The sequence below is a fragment of the Prorops nasuta genome, unplaced genomic scaffold (genome assembly GCF_024137725.1).
Source record: "Prorops nasuta isolate Cenicafe-Biocafe unplaced genomic scaffold, Cenicafe_Pnas_1.2 PNAS00011, whole genome shotgun sequence".
NCBI lineage: Eukaryota > Metazoa > Arthropoda > Insecta > Hymenoptera > Bethylidae > Prorops > Prorops nasuta.
Genome location: NW_027116808.1, coordinates 2,021,551 through 2,043,605, shown reverse-complemented (window position 1 = coordinate 2,043,605; position 22,055 = coordinate 2,021,551). Strand labels below are relative to the sequence as shown.

The window sequence follows — 22,055 nt, the reverse complement described above, 5'->3', positions numbered from 1 at the left end:
AGCACTGATAATATTCACAATTTTTTTGGATATTAAAAGAATTCTATCACTCTTAAATACTTTTATTTTTATCACACTATGCACTTCACTATTATACTTTATTTTAAAAAATTGAGCAATTATTAAATAACAAAATTCGGAATTTCAGAAGAATTATAAATAAATAATAAAGAAGTTGCACTTGTGTGATGAAAATAAGGTAATAAATTATTTTTAATCGCGGATAATTAAATAATTGTCAGTGATTAACGAAAAAGAATGCGACGAGCGATTCACTGACATCCCGCACGCGGAATTTCGAATACTGAACTGTCACTGGTGGTAGACAATGGGACCAATCGAAACGGAGGTCGCTGATTGGACAGTTTGCTGCGCAGTCACACTGAATTGGCGCAATCCTAGATCACAACCAATCAGCGACCTCCGTTTCGATTGGTCCCATTGTCTACCACCAGTGACAGTTCAGTATTCGAAATTCCGCGTGCGGGATGTCAGTGAATCGCTCGTCGCATTCTTTTTCGTTAATCACTGACAATTATTTAATTATCTGCGATTAAAAATAGTTTATTACCTTATTTTCATCACACAAGTGCAACTTCTTTATTATTTATTTATAATTCTTCTGAAATTCCGAATTTTGTTATTTAATAATTGGTCAATTTTTTAAAATAAAGTATAATAGTGAAGTGCATAGTGTGATAAGAATAAAAGTATTTAAGAGTGATAGAATTCTTTTAATATCCAAAAAAATTGTGAATATTATCAGTGCTTGGCGCGTTTGTTGTGTTTATTTACAGTTTTTGGGTGCTTGCAGCGGTCAAGGACAACAGCTTCAAAGACTATCATAGCTTGTAAGTATTCAATGTTTTTAACTGAAAGCTAGAGTAATCATTGCAATCAATTCAATAGGAAAAAAATAAATCCATATAATAACGTAATCCTTTTCTTTTCTTTGTTGTAGTGAGTGGTCTCAGTTCGAGGTGTTAGTGCGCGTATCGAAAATCCGCGTCGCGAAGTACCATTTAAAAAATTCGCAGTGTACGTAGTGCCGTTTAAAAAATTCGCGTCGTGTGTAGTGTTATTTAAAACATTCGCGCTGCGTAGTACGCGTAGTACCGTTTGTAAAATTCGCGTCGCGTAGTGCCGCTTTAAAATAAATTTTTCGCGAGCGATTTTCTTTCACATCATCATCGTTGCCTTCGTCTCCAAGATCATCGTCAGCATCATGATTATCCTGCAGATGGATCATCGAGGGAATTTCGCCAAACGAGTAAGTCCAATGGGTAAAATCGTGGAATTTTTTTAATTAACCGAAAAATGACATAACCTATGGTAGGTTCCAGTCTGTCCTTCTTCGGTTAAAATTATTTCTTGTTTTTTTCTCTCATGTTTTTCAGTTTTTTCACTGCGAATATATCCGGTTTACGTATGTTTTTCTTTCAGCTTTAGTTTAATATAGCTTTCGGTGTTAGGCAGGGTTTTTTCTTCAGGTTCTTCATTATATATGTATTTATAGTATTCAAAGTCTGATAATTTCTAAATTAACATTCACGTCTATTTTTAATTTGATACGTCCACCCTTTCGAGTTGAGATTTTTTTATCAAACGAAAGACTGTGCAGTTGGAAAAGGAGGGATTAACGAAATTCATTGAAGGGGGATTGGTTTAAGCGAGAGATCCATGGATGGGGAACGCGAAGATGAATGGTGGGGGGGGGATTCAGGGATGCTTGGGGGCTGCCGGATTTAATTAGAACGAGGCCACAAACGAACGTGGCACGCGCTAAGATCCTGGATTAACGACTTTGTCGTTCATCTCTCTTTCTCTGCACTCCTCGCGACCCATTTGATATCAGTAAAGTTTTTCCCCATCTTCCCTCTTATTTCTCATTCATCAACGAACATAGAAAAACTATAAAAAAAAAACTAAAATTTAAATTCCACTAATTTTAAACCCTTGATCAGAGGATAAACTACGAAATTAGTAATTACTGTCAGTCAAAACGTGAGATTGGAGAAAAAGAATTTGATTTTTTTTCACTGAATCGTTCAATGGAATGGTTTGGACCTTGGAATTATTCGGGTGGAAAATTGGGAGCGAGTGTAAGGTGGGATGGGGTCAAATTAAGCGAGGAACAGGGTCGTTAAGAGAGGGAAGATCAACTGTTTACAGGGAAACGATGCAGTTAACCCCCAGGAGGAGCTTAACGCATCCTCACCTTACCAAGGTCTCCGTCTCGTACCTCGTAAAGGATGAACGATCCTGCCTCAATTGTTAACCGATCAAAAGGACGCAAAACCGATCCTGATTTAATCGCTCCAGCCTCGTACGCTTTACCGTCAGATATTTCAAATTTATCGTACTATATAACCTAAATGTACACGAACATCTTCAAGAGGGAGGTTTATTGATATTTTGGAGAAAGGCCAATGACCTTGGGTGTCCTTAAAATTATTAAAAATCGTTACGTTGAGATTTAGACGAAGAAAGACTTTATTTAGACAGCGAGTCTCACAACTCTGCCGCAGTGTCTGGTTGAACCGTTATTCGGATGACACCCTGTATAAAAGAGTGTACCAGTATAACGCGGGCCACTTTTATTTCGGCCGATCTAATCCCGAAAAGTCATAAATCCGTCCCAAAACGATTTGATTTTTACTCCCGGTCACTCCTTCAGGATTAAGTCCCGACGCCTTTACGAAGGCACGTGACGCGCCTCGATTTTGTTATCCCCTCAATAATTGCATCCGCCCGAAAAAGGAGTTCCATATAAACCATTGCAATCCGACTCTGTGGCGAGGATGGAAGAGATAAACGAATTTATTTTTTGACGAATGGTGGAATGAAAACGCGCGGTGTAAAGCAATCGGCAAATTGGAGGGAAAAACTGAAAATGGTGAGAAACGAAGTTTCCGCGAGAGAAGAAAAATTATATGACGAGGATAACGAGTCTGCGAGGTGCTAATTGAATTGTCGAGACGGTAAAATAAATAAATTATGAGCGGAGTGTATGGGCAGATGGAAGTAGTCCAGGCAGAGAAAGGTTTTCCTCCCTTTTGTCTCCAAACTCATTTACGACTGGGGAGAATTGCGAGAGAGCGAAGAAAAACGCTATTTTACCCAGGCTATTCCTTTATTTCAGAATTACAACATCCACTTAATCCCAATCAGATCTATCGATTACCCCCTATTCGTCAATTGGAATCTGCGAGCTTCGAGAGAAATCCCTCGGTGAGAAAAGGAATAAAGTAGCAAGAATTTTTCAATGAAAGAGAATCCTTAAGGCGATCTCGAATCTCGCGAAATATTTCAGCATGGGTGAAGGGGGGGTAATGGAGGTTGGCGTATCAGTGATAAAGTCTCGAAACGAGTTTCCTAAGAGAGGGAATAAGAGGATGTGGAAGAGGTGGATAGGAATCCGCAGATTCAACGGTATAAAAGTGTGGAAGTATCTGTTTAAGATTTTGCGAGAGTAGAGGACGTCATAGGCGAGGTTGGATGAGAAAATGGACTGTGGGAGGGGTCCCAGTCTGGATTTGCTTGGCTCTGGGATAGGTCGAAAGACTCCTCGAGTGACAGCCTGGCGAAAGTGCGTGTAGAGGGAAACGACTCGTGATTACAATTGTGCCTTGGTATTTGTGCGTTACCATCGGTCGGTAAAACAGTGTGGGTCTCGTATCCACCCCTGTGGCAGAGACCGAAGATTTTCCCTCTTGAATGGCAGCATCTTTTGTTCTCCCGCACGTGCGATGGAATGATTGTTGCGCTTTTTCCATCCACCCACCTTTCAGAATTATTTAACCGTTCTTCGTTAATTCCAGCCTGGATTTTACCCCTACTTTCCCTCTTTATTCCCCACAGCTTTGTTAAGTTTCCGTCGTAAAAAGCAGTTATAAAAATCTAGTAAAATTCAAGGAGAATTCTCGAGCAAATATTGCGCGGAGGCATAGTTTAGGTCGGTATACCGAAAAGAGTGGGGGTGGAGAGGAGGATGAAATATTTATCAACCGATCGTGCAGGGTCTTAAGATGGTACAAAGGCTTTATCCTGGCAGGAATTCATATACTGTTAGCGATAGGGTGGCCACTAACAAGAGTCTGGCCGGCATCCAACCGAAACTTTCGTTTCCTGCTCTCCCGCGCGGCTGGATATCGGAAAGGTCTTCTCGCTAAGTAATGGCGGGCGTTAACAATCTTTGCGGCTGTTTATCAAGATTTATAGACTGACCGAAGCTCGTTACTGGAATTTCCAGCCGCGGGCATCCCTGGCAAAGGCCATTTCATATTGCGTCGCGCCTCGCCAGCCACGATGGAACAGCTGCCAGAAACGTTTTCACGCCTCCGTCCTGATCCCCTTAATTGTCGGCGATTTCAAAGCTTCCAAACTAACTTACCGACTGAGTTCCGTACTTATCAAGAATTAAAGTTTCCCATTTCGCAACTATCTCCGACACTTCCCGCCTCTTACACGATTAATTACAACGATATATATCTCTTAAGAATTCTTTAGAATTTAATCTTATTCAAATTCCAGCTTCGAGATCCCCTTAATCGTGATTGTCGTGTAAATTTGAAGAGGAATCATCGTATGCGACGTGTTTCAAGAATTTGTACACAAGACGCTTCCAATTTCGACCAAGTTTGAAAAAACTGCTGAAACAGGTCAATTTAGTTCGAAGAGGTCATTTTGCAGCTGAGATAAAACTTGACCCGCTTTTGAGCTGAAATTGACCCGTTTCAGAATTCTTTTCAAACTTTGACTAAATCAGAGACTTTTAAGGGGTGGAAATTTTTTACTAAGACACACTGTATTTAACACAAGGTATACCAGTCAAGTCGTTCTACAATATAGACTTAACAACTCGCTTATCTCCGAAACTATTAAACAGATATTAATTTTTGGTTAAAAGCCTCTTAGAATGCAAAAAATCGTGAGCTTAAAAAATGCAATTTAAAAGCAATTCCTACCTACGGTAATTACTAAAATAAAAAAGTTATTACGTACAGCATCTAGTACTATATGTATAGTACACTCATTAATAGACTCTGCACTCAGAAAATCCAGGAAATAAAATTGTTCGTTACAATAATAAACAAAATTAAACGACAAAATAACTAGATGTATCGATATAATAAATTAAGAACAATTTGATTATTATAAAAGAATTTAATTATATCAATAAAATCAGTTTACAATCCTATTAAAAAATATTAACTAGCAGAAGAGTATAGTTTAGAATTTATATATACGCCAGAAGATAAAAACTGCTGGTGACTCACCGATGAAGTCGTTGATGTCGAGGCCAAGGCTCTCGAGGTCAATGCCCCTTTGCTGTAGGTCCCTGGCGACCCGTTCAAGGTCAAGCTTGGTATCAGCAGGTGGATCGGACGAGACCTGCTCGTTGGTGTCCTGGCGTGTCTTGGCCAAGTCCATGAAGGGATCCGCTTCGGCCAGGAGGTCGGCCAACAGCGGCAGGTACGGCGAGGTCAAAAGTCTTGGCGAAGTGGCGCGCAGGCAGCCAGGTAGCCAGAGGCCCACCAAACCGCAGGGAACTACCGGAGCAGCGCCGGTACTGACCAGACCACCATTCAACAGTTCACCGCACAACATAGGGCCCACTCTCCTCCCCTAAACTCCTTCTTCGCAATGCACATGTAAACAAAAAAAATGGAAAATCTCTAATGAAACACGGGCTATTAAAATCAAGCTTTTTGCACATTTTTATATAAATATTCAACGAGAATTTACTAAAAAAATAAACAATTCACAGTGCAAATATAAAATTGTATTTTAACACGTAAATAATCCGTGGTCGCTTTGTAAATATTGCAAACTATTATAAATATTTGTAATAACAATAAAACGTAGTATTTTTAATCAAAAAGGAATGAATCTATAGAAGTATAATATGTTATTATTATATTTTTATTATAAAAATCATATATATTACAATGTACAAAAAACTACAAGTTTTTATATTAAAATAAAACTTTTGGATTCGCGGTAAGAAAAATGAGAAAAAAACTCAGAGTGTTACGATAACAAAGGATTAAAATTATTGATAAGAATTCTTTGTAATATTACAAAGGGACTATTAAGAGGAATTGTACGCGAACAGTGTGTTTTTGTCGCGTTGTGATGTGCGAGCGAATTAGTTGCACGAAAGAGCTCGTGTTGAGCTGCTGCACACTAGGCGTAATTCATGCTCACGCACAAACACGCGCGTGCTCACGCACACTAACGACGGAGGGAATTCGAAACCAGAGGCGGAATTATTCCAAGAGGCGGTGCTCCCACACATAAGATACGCTGGATTACAAGCGATAAGGTGGAAATTCGCGTGGCGATCAATTTTTATTAGGAATTTAACGATGGTTATTGCCAGTGAAAATTCAGCAAGCAGCGTAAAATCGAGTAATTAAATCCATAAATGATACGAATCGCAGCCAGCAATATTTTCGTTCGTAATTCGTGTGTACGAGAGGAAAGTTTAATTAATACTGCGAATTGTTTATATCGCGATAAACGTATAGATCGGAAATTAAGTAATTCTATATACATATATATACACTATACAATACATATGAAAAACATCATTTATATATCGAAGAAGCTGGTGAAGTCATCGGAGCATGTAATTAATACTGCAAATTGTTTATACCGCGATGAACGTATGGATAGGAAATTAAGTAATTCTATATACATACACTATATGATACATATATAATAAGTAATATATATGGGAGAAGCTGATGAAGTCATCGGAGCATTTAATTAATACTGCAAATTGTTTATATCGGGATAAATGCATAAATTGAGAATTAAGCAATTGCATATACATTTATATATGTATATACCCATACAGTACACTTGACTAAAAGTTGTCCTACAGACATCTTTTAGTCATTCAATTGACTAAAAAACACTTAAAAGATATCTTTAAGTAATTTGGTGCTCTATGGATACATTATATAATACACATGAATAAAAATATTTATATATCGAAGAAGCTGATGAAGTCACCGGAGCTTTATCAAGCGAAAATTATGCGGAACGTAAATTACGTACTCTATCGCGTTAATCCCAACGAAATAAAAATAAAACAGGCAGAGTGCGCCAGGAGGATAAATTTGTACGTTGATATATCCGCAGTTATACGTGAGAATACGTAAAAGTATGTATATAATATACTCACACCCACACGTACATCGTATGCACACTATATTTCACAGACAAACCTGTGCCCCATCAGCAAACATTTCCCGCGAGATAACAAACGTAGCATAGTCTATATGTAATAATTAGAGCTGCCTACGTGCCCCGGTGAAAGTTTATTAAACCAAATACAGCTTCATTAACCTCGCTTTAATTTCCAGCAATTGTAATTTTACACTGCCAAAGTTGCTCTCTCGCGATTAATAATAAGCCTCGCGTCGTTTGACATTAATTTTTCCGCCGTTTTTCCTGGTAATTTTGTTAATAAGCTGCGAATGGGAGGAGGACGAGTAGAGGTCGTTGTCGCGTGTTTGGGTTTACCTTTGAACGTCGAGCGTATCGGGCAGAGAGCACGATTGTTAAACAAAAGGGAGGGAATTGTTTAGCAGAAACGTGAGATTGAGCGAATTATTGACGAAGGCTTGCTGGGCTATCACTGTAGCAGCTGTTGTCGCGAGTAAACACAGAGAGAGAGCGAGCGTCGCGCAGTGGTGGGGATGGGCGCTGCGATACAACGGCCATTAGCCGTACTAGATTGTTAATGACGTCACTCTTGTGGAAACCGATGCTTGGCTAAATGACGTCACGGTTTAACCTATCGAGTGGCGAGAATCTCATGCCCACGCGCTCCTATCTCGTTCTTTTCCTCTGTTCTACTCTCACAATACTCTCTTCAGCCGAGCACAAACAGAGAGACCACTTCTACTGAGCGACCATTATTTATTGGGTCATTAATCCTATTTATCATTCTTTCTCATTGCTCATTATTTTCATTCATTTGTCCCATTTATTCTTTCGAAGTATTTATCACTCTCGTTTATTCATCCTATTTATTTTAAATTGTTAATGATGTCACGCTTTAACCTATCGAGTGGCAAGAATCTCGTACCCACGTGCTTCTATCTCGTTCTTCTCCTCTGTTCTCTCTTCAGTCTAGCAAACGGACCACTTCTATTATATATACAGTTTGTTACGAGACTCTACCATTATTTATTAGATCATTTATCCTATTTATCATTCTTTCTCATTACTCATTATATTCATCCATTTGTCCCCTTTATTCTTTCGCAGTATTTATCGCTCTAGTTTATTCATCCTATTTATTCCAAAGCAGTATTTATCATTTTCGTTTATACATACTACTTATTTTAAACCAATATTTATCATTTCCATTTATTTCTTCCCTTTGTTTACCATCCCCACCCATTCGTCCCACTCATAGCTTCTTATTATCAGCAATTATTTATACAATTTATAATTTCCTCGTTACTCCCATCACGCACGATTTCCAATCAATTGCTCTCGGCCAATCACTGAAATGAAACGAAATCAATTATCGAATTGGATCGATCCGTTGAATGGATTGATATTCTCAGGTAAATGTATACAGTGTGTGTGTATATATATTTATAATTTATGTCACTATATATACATATCGTTAATAATACTGGTAATGTTTGACAAAGCCCGGGCTCTGCTCAGTCGATTTCATTACGGCCTCGTCGAAAACTGTGCAACGTCGGAGTTTTCTTGCTGCGCGTAAGAATAATTATTTCCCTCCGTAAATACTCCCCTAACTAGCTCCCTCTAATTGAACCCTGCTTGTTGCATAAATATTTACAGCTACCGGCGCGGCGCTCGCCTCTTTAGTCCCAAAAACAAACAATCCACGCCGTCGTAAATTCATTTTTACATTACGGAAAATCCTCGCCAGGAGAGCGTGTAGAATCAAAATGTGTAGATATATATATGTATATTTGCCTATCGTGACGAGGGAAATATGGCTATATACGCGAAACTGAAAATAGAGATAAAAAGTGTGCGATGGGATGTAGTGATGTATATCGTGGGCTATGGTGAAAAATGGTAACGAGAACAATTGGGATGATATGTATATATATATCAACAATATATAGGAAGATTAAAATGTTACATGGGGTTGAGGTAAAACTTGAATATTAAAATAACGTATTTTGCAGAGTAAAAATAAGGGGTGGGGGGATGACAAATTGGGTAGGGTAGTTTGCAGTTGGCAGGTAGGTTGTTATTGGTAGTGAATAGGAATTGTAGGGATATTCACGCGGCAATCGAGTTAGCAGCTGTTAGTACCAGGATGTAATAGGGCAGGAAGGGTCAAAGAAAGCCATTGACCAGGCACGGGAGCCGAGCTGGCGCCTACCCCTCCCCATCCCATCCCTCCCCCTGCAACCCCTACCAAGACCCATCCGCAGCCCTACTGCGGTTTATCCAAAACTGGAGCAGCCCCTTCGCGCAAAACGTACGATCACGAGGCACGAGATATCGTCCCGCTTTCCACTCATCCATAAAGAGACCTTAAACACCGCTTTAAGCCCTGAAATAAAGCTTGATCTATGGTACACCTAACCCTTAACACTGCAGCACCACCCTTTCCACACGATCCATGCTATATTATCATTTTAATTTATCTCTCAAATTTATCGTTTCCTCTCTCTCCTCAATTATTCCAATTAGCCACTCTGATCAACCCCCATCCCTTACTTTTATTTTTTTTCTCCTTTATATTTCTAACTCCTTGATATATAACCTACAACAAATTCCTGTACATAAATTATACCAAACGGTACAAACGCGAACCATGAAACAATACTGCTGCAATTATACGCAGGAGTTCCAGCAAAGCTTTAGCAATTTCAGCCAAACATCCCGATTTGCTTGGTTAATTAGTTTCATCGCTAATTTAGATGACGTCAGAGACGAGAGGTGCAGGATGCAAAGAGGGGGTTGGCTCCGAGATGAAAGATTCGGCTAAGTTTGTTCGGCATATGCAGATGAGTCCTCGAGAGGATCCTCTCATCCTCGTCTGGGTAAACATGGTCTTCTCTACTGCGCTGACACCAATCCCAGCCAGATCGACTCGCGATATCCTTAAAATATTCCAGACTTTTCCTACCCCCCCCCCCTTTATTTCGTGTTCTCCAAACGCCCAACTTTGGTTCGTAATTGATGTACAATGGCTACGGTCCACCCCTCCCCCCCCCCTTTACCCAATAAAAAAACAATTTAAATCCCCAATTTCCCCAACAATACACACGCTAGACCCTCCCTCGTTTTCCTCAGATAATTGACGCAATAACCATGTATCGCCCGAGCGATCTTCCTAGGCTTTTATTTTTGCCCCACGCTTTCCTATGTATGTATATATATATAGCTGCGTCAATTTTCGAAATTTAAACAAACCACTCTGGCAGTTTGTTCCTTCGATTCCATTATAGATACACGCTTTGTTTATTGCTGTCGCGAAATGGAAAATTTCCAGTGGAGGACCAAGCACCCCATCGGTGTACACCAGCAGAGAAACCCTCGCTAAGTTTTCCTAGTAAATCTAAATTATTTTTATCCGTGACGTCATACACCAGAAATCTTCGATTCAGAGTTTCCAAGATAGAAATTACACGCTCGGTAGAATTCCGTGTAACGAGCAGCACCGGGACCTCGACGAGCCGACTGGTTGAGGTCAATGACCCCTTTCCAACGAGGATCAGACGAGTTTGAATTTATGCAAACGATCCGCTGTCAGACACACGTCGTTGCGTTAATTCTGGAGCATAAGGAGATCGATGATGAAAATTTGGAGTTTTTTGAGAGAACCGGAAGTGGATTTTGCGAAAAGCTGGGGGTGTTTATTTTTAGGGAGGGGAGGGAGTGCAGGGTGGAATAATGGCACAAAGGTTAATTTCGGAGGATACGTAAGACGTTTGGCGGTGCGTGTAAAGTAAAATCTCATTTGGCGAGGAGAACACAGACGAGCCATACTCTGGGATAAAATTACGTCAAGTTTGTCGGCTTTACGAGCAGCGGCGGCGACAAGCCGACGCGAGACTCGTGTAACAAGCAGAAACCAGTAAATTACATCTCGCCTTACCTGGATCCACTCTCCTCCACCAACTACCAACGACTTTCGACCTCTTCGAAATTCAAGCGATAAAACTTTGTCCAATGCAATCTCACCCCTAACTAATTACAGTGTCGAGAACAAGCAGCCATGCTCGCGTGGCTCATCTTTATTCTCTTCCATCTCGTTGCAATATCGATAAACTTGCACGAAATATCACGAGGAGTTCATTTTTGTGTATATGGGTTGAAAATAATCTAGGTAGGAAAGGTATATGTATATAGTATAATTTTATTGATTCCTATCGAGAGGGTTTACAAGTAGTTTGCATCAAATTTGTATGCTACTTATTTGGATACAAGTATAAAGTATAAAAGAATTGATATAGTTTTTTGTCTATCAAATACCAAATTTGTCACGATAAATTGTACACTCAACCGTGTTTTTATGGTTCACCTTTATTTTCTTTTCTCTTATTTGCTATATCAATAAACTGAAAAAATATCACGAAAAGATTAATTTATAGGTGGAAAATAATAATTAATCCAAGCACGAAAAGAGAGAAGATATTGTATCGTATTATTTTATAGATTATTACTTGGAGATTGACGAGTACTTTCCGCTAAATTTTATACTACTTATTTGTAGATACAATCAGTACAAAAGTGATTGATAAATTTTCGCATCGCAGGCAAGCCTGTCACAACGAATTGCACGTTTACCTGCTCGCGTATCTCGTATTTATTTTCCTCCTTCTCATTGGCAATATCAATAAACTCAAAGAATATCACGAGAAATTCAATTTGTATATAGGTAGAGAATAATCGAGGTACGAAAAGTACAAGAGAATGAATAGATTTTTATATATCGTGGTACGGGGGGGGGGGGGTGTAGAATTCATCGTGGACGAGGTTGGTCATTCCGCGTAATATTGCAACGCACCTGTGGTCTTCTCTGTAAATCTTATCAGTCGCTCGCAGAGACATTGCCTCTGGCACTGTGCAATCTGCACTTTCCCATTCGCCCCGTAAGCCCTACCCCCACCACCGTGAGTTTCCTCAACGCTGAATTAGACCCTTAAAGCGGTAACAACTTCCCGGAATATCGAGCCGTAATAAATTTCCGAGATTCCACATTTTCCCCCGTGACGAGAGAGGACTGAAAAAAATAAGGGATGAACGTTCCAAGGGGTAGTTTCTGTTTTAGAATCGGACGGGGTTGCGTTGGAGAGGGAACACAGGGTAAAGGGTGGTGGTTAGCCGATTGATCGCGTGCCAGGTTCCAGCCAACCTGGCGCCGGCTGCCTGGCGACTCTCCACCTGGCGCCAGGTTCTCCACAGGCAAAAATACACCCCTTTGGCTCGACCGACCTACCCCTACCTCGCTAAAAATTCCAATGCTCTACAATTTTCATTCCATCGCGTTCACCCTCTCTCTCTCTTCACCCAGAAACTCTTGAAAAAAAAAACACTCGTTCGTTCCACATTCCCCCTCTATCTCTATTTATTTACCATTTTCTACAAACGTTGACGATTCTCGTTGCATTTTAATTAAACAGTTCCTTTGTACGTCAATTTTTCCATTTCCATGTTTTATATTCGATAATTCTCATCCTCCCTCAATTTTTTTTCATTTTTTTCATTTTTCTCACCGCTCCGTGCTTTCGTTTAAAAGCTCGTACGAGCGTAGATATTTCTTCCGTTTATCGTCGCGCTTCCATTTAAATAGTTAACGCTCGCGCGTTGATGCTTTTATTTGTCGCGTCGCTTTAATTCAATATATATCTCGCGTTGATTTCTCGCCCTCGGTTAGACTCTTCGGGTACACGCTGATGTCTGAAAGTTGGGGGGGGGGGGGGGGGGGTTAAAAATATATATACAGATATATAGCCAGACTCTTACCACTCTTGGCATGGATTATAAAGCGAGTGGAGTAAGATCTAGACCACTTTGTCGTGCTCGAGGGAAGATGAAGAGAGTGGATGTACGCCCTGCTTGCTCCAGTTTACAGTTCTCGAAATTAACATACAGCCACTCCGCGCACTGTCTCACTGGAGGACGTTCTAAAATTGCCAGAAGATTCTTCAAAAAGACACCTCGGCCATCCTCGAGAGCCACGAGCCTTAAGCTTTGTTCGGGTTAATAAGAAAAATGACCTTAACCGAGAGTGGGGGGAAGGGGTGGTTTTCGGGAAGAAATGAAAGTTCTTGATGAAAAAAGTGAATTCTCTAAGGAATATCTCGCAAGTTTATTGAATTTTGGGGAAAGATGGAATTAATGAGGGATTGTTCAAAGATTTAATTACTTAACTATTAATTGACTCGAGATGATCGAGTTTTGAGACGAGGGAAGACTAGTCAGTCTTGGAATAATGAAGCATGTGGTTCATGAAAACGGATGGATTGATCTACACGCTTATCGTCGCTATGACAATTACTGCCAGTCGTTAAATTGATATAGGACTGCAAGCAGCAGTAGCAACTGGTGCAAATCCTGCAATATCAAGTGTAATAACTCCCTGCGCAACATGACGAATCAATAAAATCCACAAATATTAATATCTCGGATTTAACTTGATTATCTAAGCTTAATCAACGAACTTTGTGGTTCTTGCTATCGCGATACCTTTAAACTGCACTTTGATAATGATTGATATAAGCAAAATAAACAAATTATAGTTAGCGATGAATAAATAAGACGGAAGAAAAAGAAATTCGAGTGGTTAATCTTTTGATATCACTGCGTTGAGAATTATTTATAAACAGCATCTATATACTATATACATATAGTATATATAGGTGCATGCCACTGGAATGGCAATATTAATCACGATCGACAAAGGATAATTGATTTTTAATGGACGCAAAAGGGATGCAGGGGGTGCACTTATCATTTCCTTGGGCTGTTTCGATTATGCATTCGGTAGCTGGCGTGGAATATTAATGGCTGGGTAGTGTTGGGGGTTGAAATCGTGCTCCGGTATCAGAGGGCACCTTTGAAGTTTTAATTCCTTGGCAAGGATTCCGCAGAGGCTACCGAAGCAGTTAGGGGAGTTTAAGGATTAAAGGAGCTGGGCGATAATGAGAATCGTACTTTTTTAGCATGCTGAATCAAAGCAACGTCATAACGGGGTTAAGCTGGCCTAGTAAAAGCACCGGCTGAATTTATAAACAGAGACCTTCTCTAATTAAGCCTCGGTTGCCTCCAACACTCTTTGGAGAACTTTGTAAACTACCTCGATATTTTTTCTTTTAATTTTCTCGCGAGTAAATCTGTTCGGTGATTGGGTACTTTTTGTCGAGATTTGTTGGGATCTTTGGGTGATAATTTTTTTTTATCATTGCAATCATCGAGTCTACCTCTCGACGGGTTTCAGGTTTCTCGGTCTCGTCGCTGGGACGAGGCAACGCAAGGTTTAGGGATTTATCGAAAGCAGAAGTTTGTGCTGCTCCATTATTCATCGGCACAATGAGGCATTGGTGAATCTGCCAGGGAAATTGCGTAATTCCTCGGCTCATGGCTAACCGAGGAACGTCAGGTAGCTTTCGAGTCCCGCACACACCTGATCGATAGAAGGCGGCTTAATGACAGGACAATCGATATAGGGGAATGACTTCTTGTTAGTCGTCGATCGCACGTGTGCTACTGGGACGATAATTAATGGCGCCTCGAACCGCGGGACTCTGCTGCTTCTCCCTGTACTGTTTTAGGTTGTTACGTAACGGCTTTGTGGTGGTAAGGAAGGGAAACACAGGCTTTGGAAATTGTGCAATGGAAGAAAATAGAAGATTTGTTGATTGGTACGTTTAAGTGTTTAGGAATGTATCAATCAGGGACACATTGGTATAGGGATTTCTTTTATTTTTATAAATTATTGTACAATTTATAATATAGTTACTTAATGTTAATAATTATAAGGTAATATACACTGAAGATTATATTAATGAGTCGAGAAATATCTCTCTATAATATTTTGATGGTTATTAGGATTATCCTATTAAATTGTATTTGATTTTGCAAGAATTATTTCAATTGTTTATTCGAATACAAATATTAACATCTATAATTTATTTTAATTGCAATAATAAACAAGAACTCGCGTGATCTATTTAATTCCATAAAGGACGGTGTTGAGAGGTTTATTAATTGCTTTGAGTCAACTTTTCTCAATAATTTCAACGATTACTTCATATTCTCGACAATTCCTTCGATTCGTAAAAGTTTCGAGTAGATTTCTTCAAGGTTTTAGTCAAGTATATATTTTTCTAAAAGCAATGTTTGAGAATCCTTTGAATAACGAGGAAAAAATTAGAAATGGAAATGTAGAGGGAGGAAGCAAGAAATTCCTTGCTAACACGCATCGTCGCTTTGGCGATATCGCATTCCTCGCAAGTTCATTGTAAGAGCCATTTAATGCAGCCAGTGCACTATCAATTCTCGCCAGACCCTCCGGGAACATCAGCTTTCAGTTTATTTACTTTGCCTTAACGCTATCTCCCCAAACAAACCGGCTTGGATTAATCTTTTCTCTTTATGCGCCTGGCCTTGACTCGCTACGTCTGCCTCCAACTGCGAGATAGCACGAAACCCTTGCTGATCTCCCAAGATGAAAACGCGTAATCGAGAAACGCTCCTCTTATCTGCAATTTGCTTACTTTCTTGTAACCATATTCATTACATATCAAATCTCTTCTGCAAAAATCTTGCAAATTACAACACGATCGTCTCACGTTTATTTACAACCAAACAAAATTCCCCAAAAACAGTGCAAAGCTCGCACGAAAATTAATTAGTAGAACGGTTTTAGCATCGCAGTCGAACGAGAGATTGATTTTGGGAGAAAGTATAGTTGGATCGAGGTTGAGAAGTTTCTGACAGAAAGTTGATGGAAATCAATGAGGGCAGTTATAGGGTTAAGTATGTGTGTTGGTATAACGCTGGCTGAAAATCCAGTTGAAACGAATTCAGGAAAATCCTCCCTGGGGAGTGGCCACTTCCTTCCCGGGGAGTTTCCACGAACTCTTTGACACGAGACACTTTGGGAACGTGCTGAGAATTTCTGACGGACAACCATCGTTCTGGTAACGGCTCTTTCGACGAGAAAACTTTTATAATCCCCCCCCCCCTCCCCTCCCTAGAAAGCAGCCGGAAGTTCTCGTATTCCCAAAAATTTTCCGCGAGATAGTCGCTCGGTGTCGAGCAACGAAATTTCCGTAATTCCAGACTCGTCCGTTTCCGGAAATCGATAACTCTCGCCGGAAAGAAAGTGGGGGAGGAGGAGGGGGTATTAAAAAAACGGCCACGTTTGCATCCTGATAATTGATATGCATCGAGCCAGTTCTTGTTACGGAACTGGGCCTCGTGGTGGACCACGTCCATTGCGTGGCAGTTAATCGAATAATTATGAGGAAAATTACATAGGCTGCCTAATTGACCACCAATTTTTTATCACTCTCCAACAATTGACTCGCACTCGCCACTCAAAACTCCATTAATCAAGAAATGAAAGTTTCACAAACTCGTTGGAAATTATATACGTCTGTCCGTATACATTTGCACGGTTTACAAAGCTATACTAATAAATTAATCAGTGTTTTTAATTGGTACAAAAAAGCAAGGTCAAAGATCAGTGATAACGATAACAAGTGTATTTCCGTTACTGATAACCTTCGAGCTTATCAGTTTTGTAAGACTTTGCAATCTACGAGTTGACAAATTACTGATTCGAGTTCATCGTCAGTTTCGTTGGTCTCGTCAAAGTGTACGGTTGGAGTGTTGAAAAATGTATCTCTTCATCTTAGTTTCGAGCTTGGTTATAGTATTTTATCTAGTATGGAATTTCCAATGGCGATATCGAGGCTACTGGAAGAATCAGGGAATTCCGGAAGTCCGAAGAAAAGGTTCCAGTTTGAAAGAAATGGTCTCGATCATGTGGACCAATCAAGGAAGTCACGCCAAGTTTGTAAAAATGTACAACGAGAATCCTGGAGTTAGCATGGTTGGTTTTTATCAAGTTGGACGTCCAGCTCTATTGGTTCGAGAGCCAGGGATAATAAAGGACATAATGCTGGTGGAATTCCCCAAGTTCCGTGAGAATCTCGATGTCCTGGATCCGAAGAACAATCGTTTACTCTTCAGGAATCCGTTTTTTAGCAGAGACCATATCTGGAAAAACTCGAGGAAGCGACTGACCAATGCTTTCTCATCCTCGCGTCTCAAAACTATGACGGAGGACCTTCGGAAGATTTCCGGGAAAATGGATGATTACTTGTTGAAAAAACTCGAGGGAAAACGGGAGATCGAGTTGGAGCTGAAGGATTTGTTCTCCAGATTCACCGGTGAGTTCGTGGCCAATGCAGGATTCGGGATCGAGGGCTACTGCTTCCACGGGGATAAACATCCTGGATCCTTCCATGAGCTAGGCAAAATCATGTTTGCTCCGAAATCCTACGGGATTCTCGATTATCTCCTCCAACTCTTTCCGGTCTTGCAAAATATACCGAGAGTTAGTTTCTTACCGGAAGAAGTGGACAGGTTTTTTATGAGAACCACAAAAGGGGTTCTGGATATGAGAATGAGCGAGTCCTCGAAGCGACTGGACTTTTTCCAACTGATGCTTGACCTTGAAAGTTCGAAAGATGGCACAGTGGATGTCCATGCGGTCGCTTCGAATCTTTTAACGTTCTTCTTCGATGGTTACGAGACAGCAGCGATAACCTTGAGTTTCGTCGGGTACCATTTGGCCGAACATCCGGAGGTGCAGGAAAGGTTGCGCAAAGAGGTCAAAGACTCTCTGTCCAAATGTGGATCGATGACTTACGAGTGCTTAACGGAAATGACGTATATGGACCAAGTGATCCACGAGTCCTTGAGGATGAAGACGACCTTCGGTGGTTTCGTGAAAATCTGCACAGAGTCCACTGTTCTGAAAGGATCCGATGGACTATCCTGCAGGGTGGAGCCAGGAACTTTTATCGCCATATCCAACACGGCCCTCCACAAGGATCCCTCCTACTGGAAGGATCCGGAAGTCTTCGATCCTTCCAGGTTTGATCCTTCCGTAAAATCCTCCATTCCAAAGTTCACTTTCCTCCCATTCGGAGAGGGTCCCAGGATCTGCATCGGGATGAGGGTTGGTTTACTCTCTGCCAAAGCTGCTTTGTTTGCAATCCTCAACAACTATTCCCTGGAACCATCCCCTAGGACGCAGCTTCCGTTCCGCATGGACACCAACGCTTTCATGTTGTCTCCGATTGGTGGAATTTGGGCTCGACTCAAACCACTTGATAAATCCAATGGTCCACGGTAATAAGGACATTAAAATTGTGAAAGTCCTGATTTTGGTCCCTTTAATTTTTCCTTGTTATTTCTATGATTTAAGGATCATTGCAATTATATATAATTATATTGACATTTTAAGGGATTAAATTACTCTTGTGAATTTTCTTGAAAATTTGTAGAAGATTTACAGCAAGGACATAACTGGCAGGATATCGTTTTTGGGCATGTCGTACCTGTTGATCTGCGTTATCCTTGGGACTCCCCAACGAATGGGGCTGGTCTTCCTATAAAATAAATCATATTTTCCGTGGACACACACGCACGACCTCCATCCACCCTCGTGGCTCAACCTTTAGCTTGTTCCCCTCCCGAATCCTTTCCCCCCTTCACGATCCGGGACTACGAATCCCTCGGGAAATTAGAGAAAGATACACTAGGACTCTTTTTCTTCCAGCACCCACACGCGCGTTTATTTTGCCGATCGCGCGAGGTGCCTCAGGCTCTCTCTCTCTCTCTCTCTCTCTCTCTCTCTCTCTCTCTCTCTCTCTCTCTCTCTCTCTCTCTCTCTCTAACGTTCTATACTACCCTACCTTTCCGAGTCGCTAAATTGTTTCTCGCGAATAATTTCGTTGCCTCGTGCGCTCTCCCTGCGTTATTAAAGTCTCTGCCACCTGGGACTGGCCACAATTTCACTGCCAGGGCCCAGCCGTCCTTCTCCATTAAGCCCCCTTAATCGACTGCTCCGAAGAGAAGGAAAACTATGGAAAAAAGACGAAAAAATTCTTTTTGGTTCCCTTTTTTAGTTATCGATACTTCAATGGACCGAAAGAGGATTAAAATTATAGTAATAAAAAAGGGAAACAAAAAACAATATTGCTTTTTTTTATATTTTAATTATTTTCGTTGAATTTGACAAATGTTTGGATTCGAGTTCCAATAATCCAAGGCCCTAAAACAAGGCTAAAACTACAATGACAAAAAAAATCTAAAGCAAAACTAAAATTCCCTGTATCTCGTCACTCCATTCTGGCAAAGTTTCCAGAATAAGTTGTTGGATTCGTCGATTGATTAAGTGGATATCGTTGAGTTGCGGATGGTTGGGGCCCGATTCATGGCGAGGATCGCAGGGGAATGGTGTGCATTATACGAACGTGCCGATGGGATACACGGGAAACCACTCAGGCAATCCGTGAAAGTACAGTGGGAGACTTTGAACTGTCCTGCGTTGATCGTCCGTCCTCTTTTGCCTCTCTTTATCCGTCTATCCCTTTCTCGTTTTTCCCCAAACTTGACTCTCTCGTTTTATCATTTTCTTCTTTACGCTTTTAAATAATAAGAAGACTCCTTTACCTGTTTCTCTTATTTTCCAGCCACTATTTAAATCAGTTGATGTTTTTATTATTATTATTATTTATTTTGTTATTATATTTTCTTCTCTCTCTCTCTCTCTCTCTCTCTCTCTCTCTCTCTCTCTCTCTCTTAATTTCGTATCGTTGCCCATCGAGACTACGTCACCCCATCCATAGAAGCCCTAGCCTTATCCGTACGCTCCATCTAGCTCCCCTTTCTTTACACTTTGACACGTGAATTCCGCGCTGGTGCGCTTTATTCTGGAGTGCCAGGTGAAATAAAAGAATATCCCTCGGGCGGACACTTCCCAAGCGAACAACGAGACTGCTTCGTTTTGTCAAACCCCCGACAGCTTCTCCTCTTATGAAGCTATCGAATCTACACACCCTTCCTCGCCCCTTCCACTCCTTCGAGAACTCGACATTCAAAACTACGAGGAAGTTGTAAAAGTCCTTTCAGTATTGTTCAACCATCCTCTTAAAGAAATTAAAAACAAACTAGTCCTGATATTATTATTCATAAAAACTGTACTCGTAATAAACTTGAAGAAGAAACGATTGATTTTTCATGCAGAATCAGATTGGAGTGAAAACAGAGTTTCATCTGAGATTGCAGAGGGTAAAATTAAAAGCGACGTGAAAACAGACGAAAAGGAGAGAGAAAAGCGGATAATTCCCGAGGGACAATGTGGTGAACACTGGGAGAGATCCATTTTATCTCGCGCCCAATTTTTTTCGTATTCTACTACCCCCTCCCCTTGAGTCCCTCTTCCACCCCCAGGATGCGCCTCAACGCGCAATAAAAACGATAAATCGCGCAGGAGTGATTTAAAAGTTCATTCTGGTGATCCTGAAAGCCCGCGTATCCTTCCTTTCCAATTACCATCAATGGTACTCCCGTTTCCTTAACCCGTCTGACTTGTTTCAGGCTTTTTCACTGGCTGAGCTTGTACTTGCCAAAATCACAAGACTCCGGGGGTTTCCCCGGTTAGATATTCAACGTTCAGCCCGTCGAATATTTATCGTTTGCGAGACTTATCGAAGGATTCAACTGGGAATGAAAATTCTCTCTTACACCGCCTGACCCGTTCTGGCCTTTTCCACTCGCAGTAGATCGATACCGTCGCGAACGGACGTCGCTCAATAAAAAATCCTCGCCTGATTAGCGGCATTTTTTCCGTCCCAGTGTTTCATGATTTATTCACGGCGCGCGCTAATTCGGCAATGATGCTTTTTTAGCCCCGTTCGCGCCATTCGAGCCCCAGTCCCAATTAGTTAAATGCGTTGCGGCCATATGAAATTTGCATGGTTAAGTGGCAAAATCGCAAAACGGCTGCGTCGCGACCGCCAGTCACTCGGAGGCTGAAAAAATACTGCAAAATTCATTAATCCAGCCTCGATGCATCAGGGTCTAATTCGCCGGTTTAATCGTTGGTTCGTACTACTTTTTTCACGAGTGTTGTCACTCCGGGGGTTTTTCGCAGGACTGGAACGGGATTTGATCAAATTGGGTCATTTATTCGCGATATTTATCGATCCAGCTCCGACGAATAATTGTTTTTTAAAGGTGTATTTTGGGTGTGTGTGTGTGTGTGTGTGTGTGTTTGAGTGGCGCAGGAAGACAAAGCGAAGGTGTGATTTTCATTGAATGGTCTGTTAAAGAATGGTGTGTCCAGGTTGGGAAAGCCGAGAGATGGATTGGTCAGGATGTTTTATCGTTTTCCGTGGAAGTCGGGCATTGTGACTGGTGGAGATTAGGGTGTGCCATTGTTTCTAGTGGCCGGCAAGTACCTGCTGCTGCGCTGGTTCGATAGAGGAAAAAATAGGAGCTCATTTTGTTCGTTCATTTGACGCTGCTACGCGGGGCTGGGTTGGCTGTCCTTTATTAATTTCCGGCAATCAGAGCTGCCGTTACAGGCCAGTCTGATCGATGCCATCCAACGCTCATCCTCCAATCGCCTTGTCTCGCCGGGCTTTTCAATCAATCGCGCTTTCACACCACTAACGCTATCGAAACATCCAACGTTACCAGTGGTCAAGAGATACTGCAATTTCCTTTTCTACTGATGCTTCGTAGTTTCTATTGCCCTCTTTTTATTGTTATACCAATGGAGTAAGTAGTATAGCTTTTAAGTGAAAAATTCTAAAATTAATCGACCATCTCATTCCACAATTCTTATCGTACAATCGCCTTGTCTAGACAAGCTTTCCAACCAATCGCATTTTCACATCACTAAAGATATCGAAACATTTAACGTTGCTACCCCGGTGAAGAGATACTGTAATACCTTTTCCACCGATGCTTCGTATTTTATACTGACCCTCTTGTATTATTAT

At 41.0% G+C, this 22,055-nt stretch overlaps 2 protein-coding genes across 3 annotated transcripts in view; one reads left to right on the top strand and one right to left on the bottom strand.

Moving 5' to 3' along the window:
* The window catches only part of LOC136777532 (protein Fe65 homolog), an 81,488-nt gene that overhangs the window by 52,530 nt on the left and 6,903 nt on the right, over positions 1 to 22,055 (bottom strand). For both annotated transcript variants that reach the window (XM_066733891.1, XM_066733890.1), the window contains exon 2: positions 5,280 to 5,639. In XM_066733891.1, coding sequence (XP_066589988.1) covers positions 5,280 to 5,610 — 331 coding nt within the window. In that variant the 5' untranslated portion in view covers positions 5,611 to 5,639. The remainder of the gene's footprint in view (positions 1 to 5,279; positions 5,640 to 22,055) is intronic.
* On the top strand, positions 16,848 to 18,643 carry LOC136777735 (cytochrome P450 6a2-like). The gene has a single exon (XM_066734256.1). The coding sequence runs from the start codon at positions 16,871 to 16,873 to the stop codon at positions 18,395 to 18,397; it is 1,527 nt and encodes a 508-aa protein (XP_066590353.1). The 5' UTR covers positions 16,848 to 16,870; the 3' UTR covers positions 18,398 to 18,643.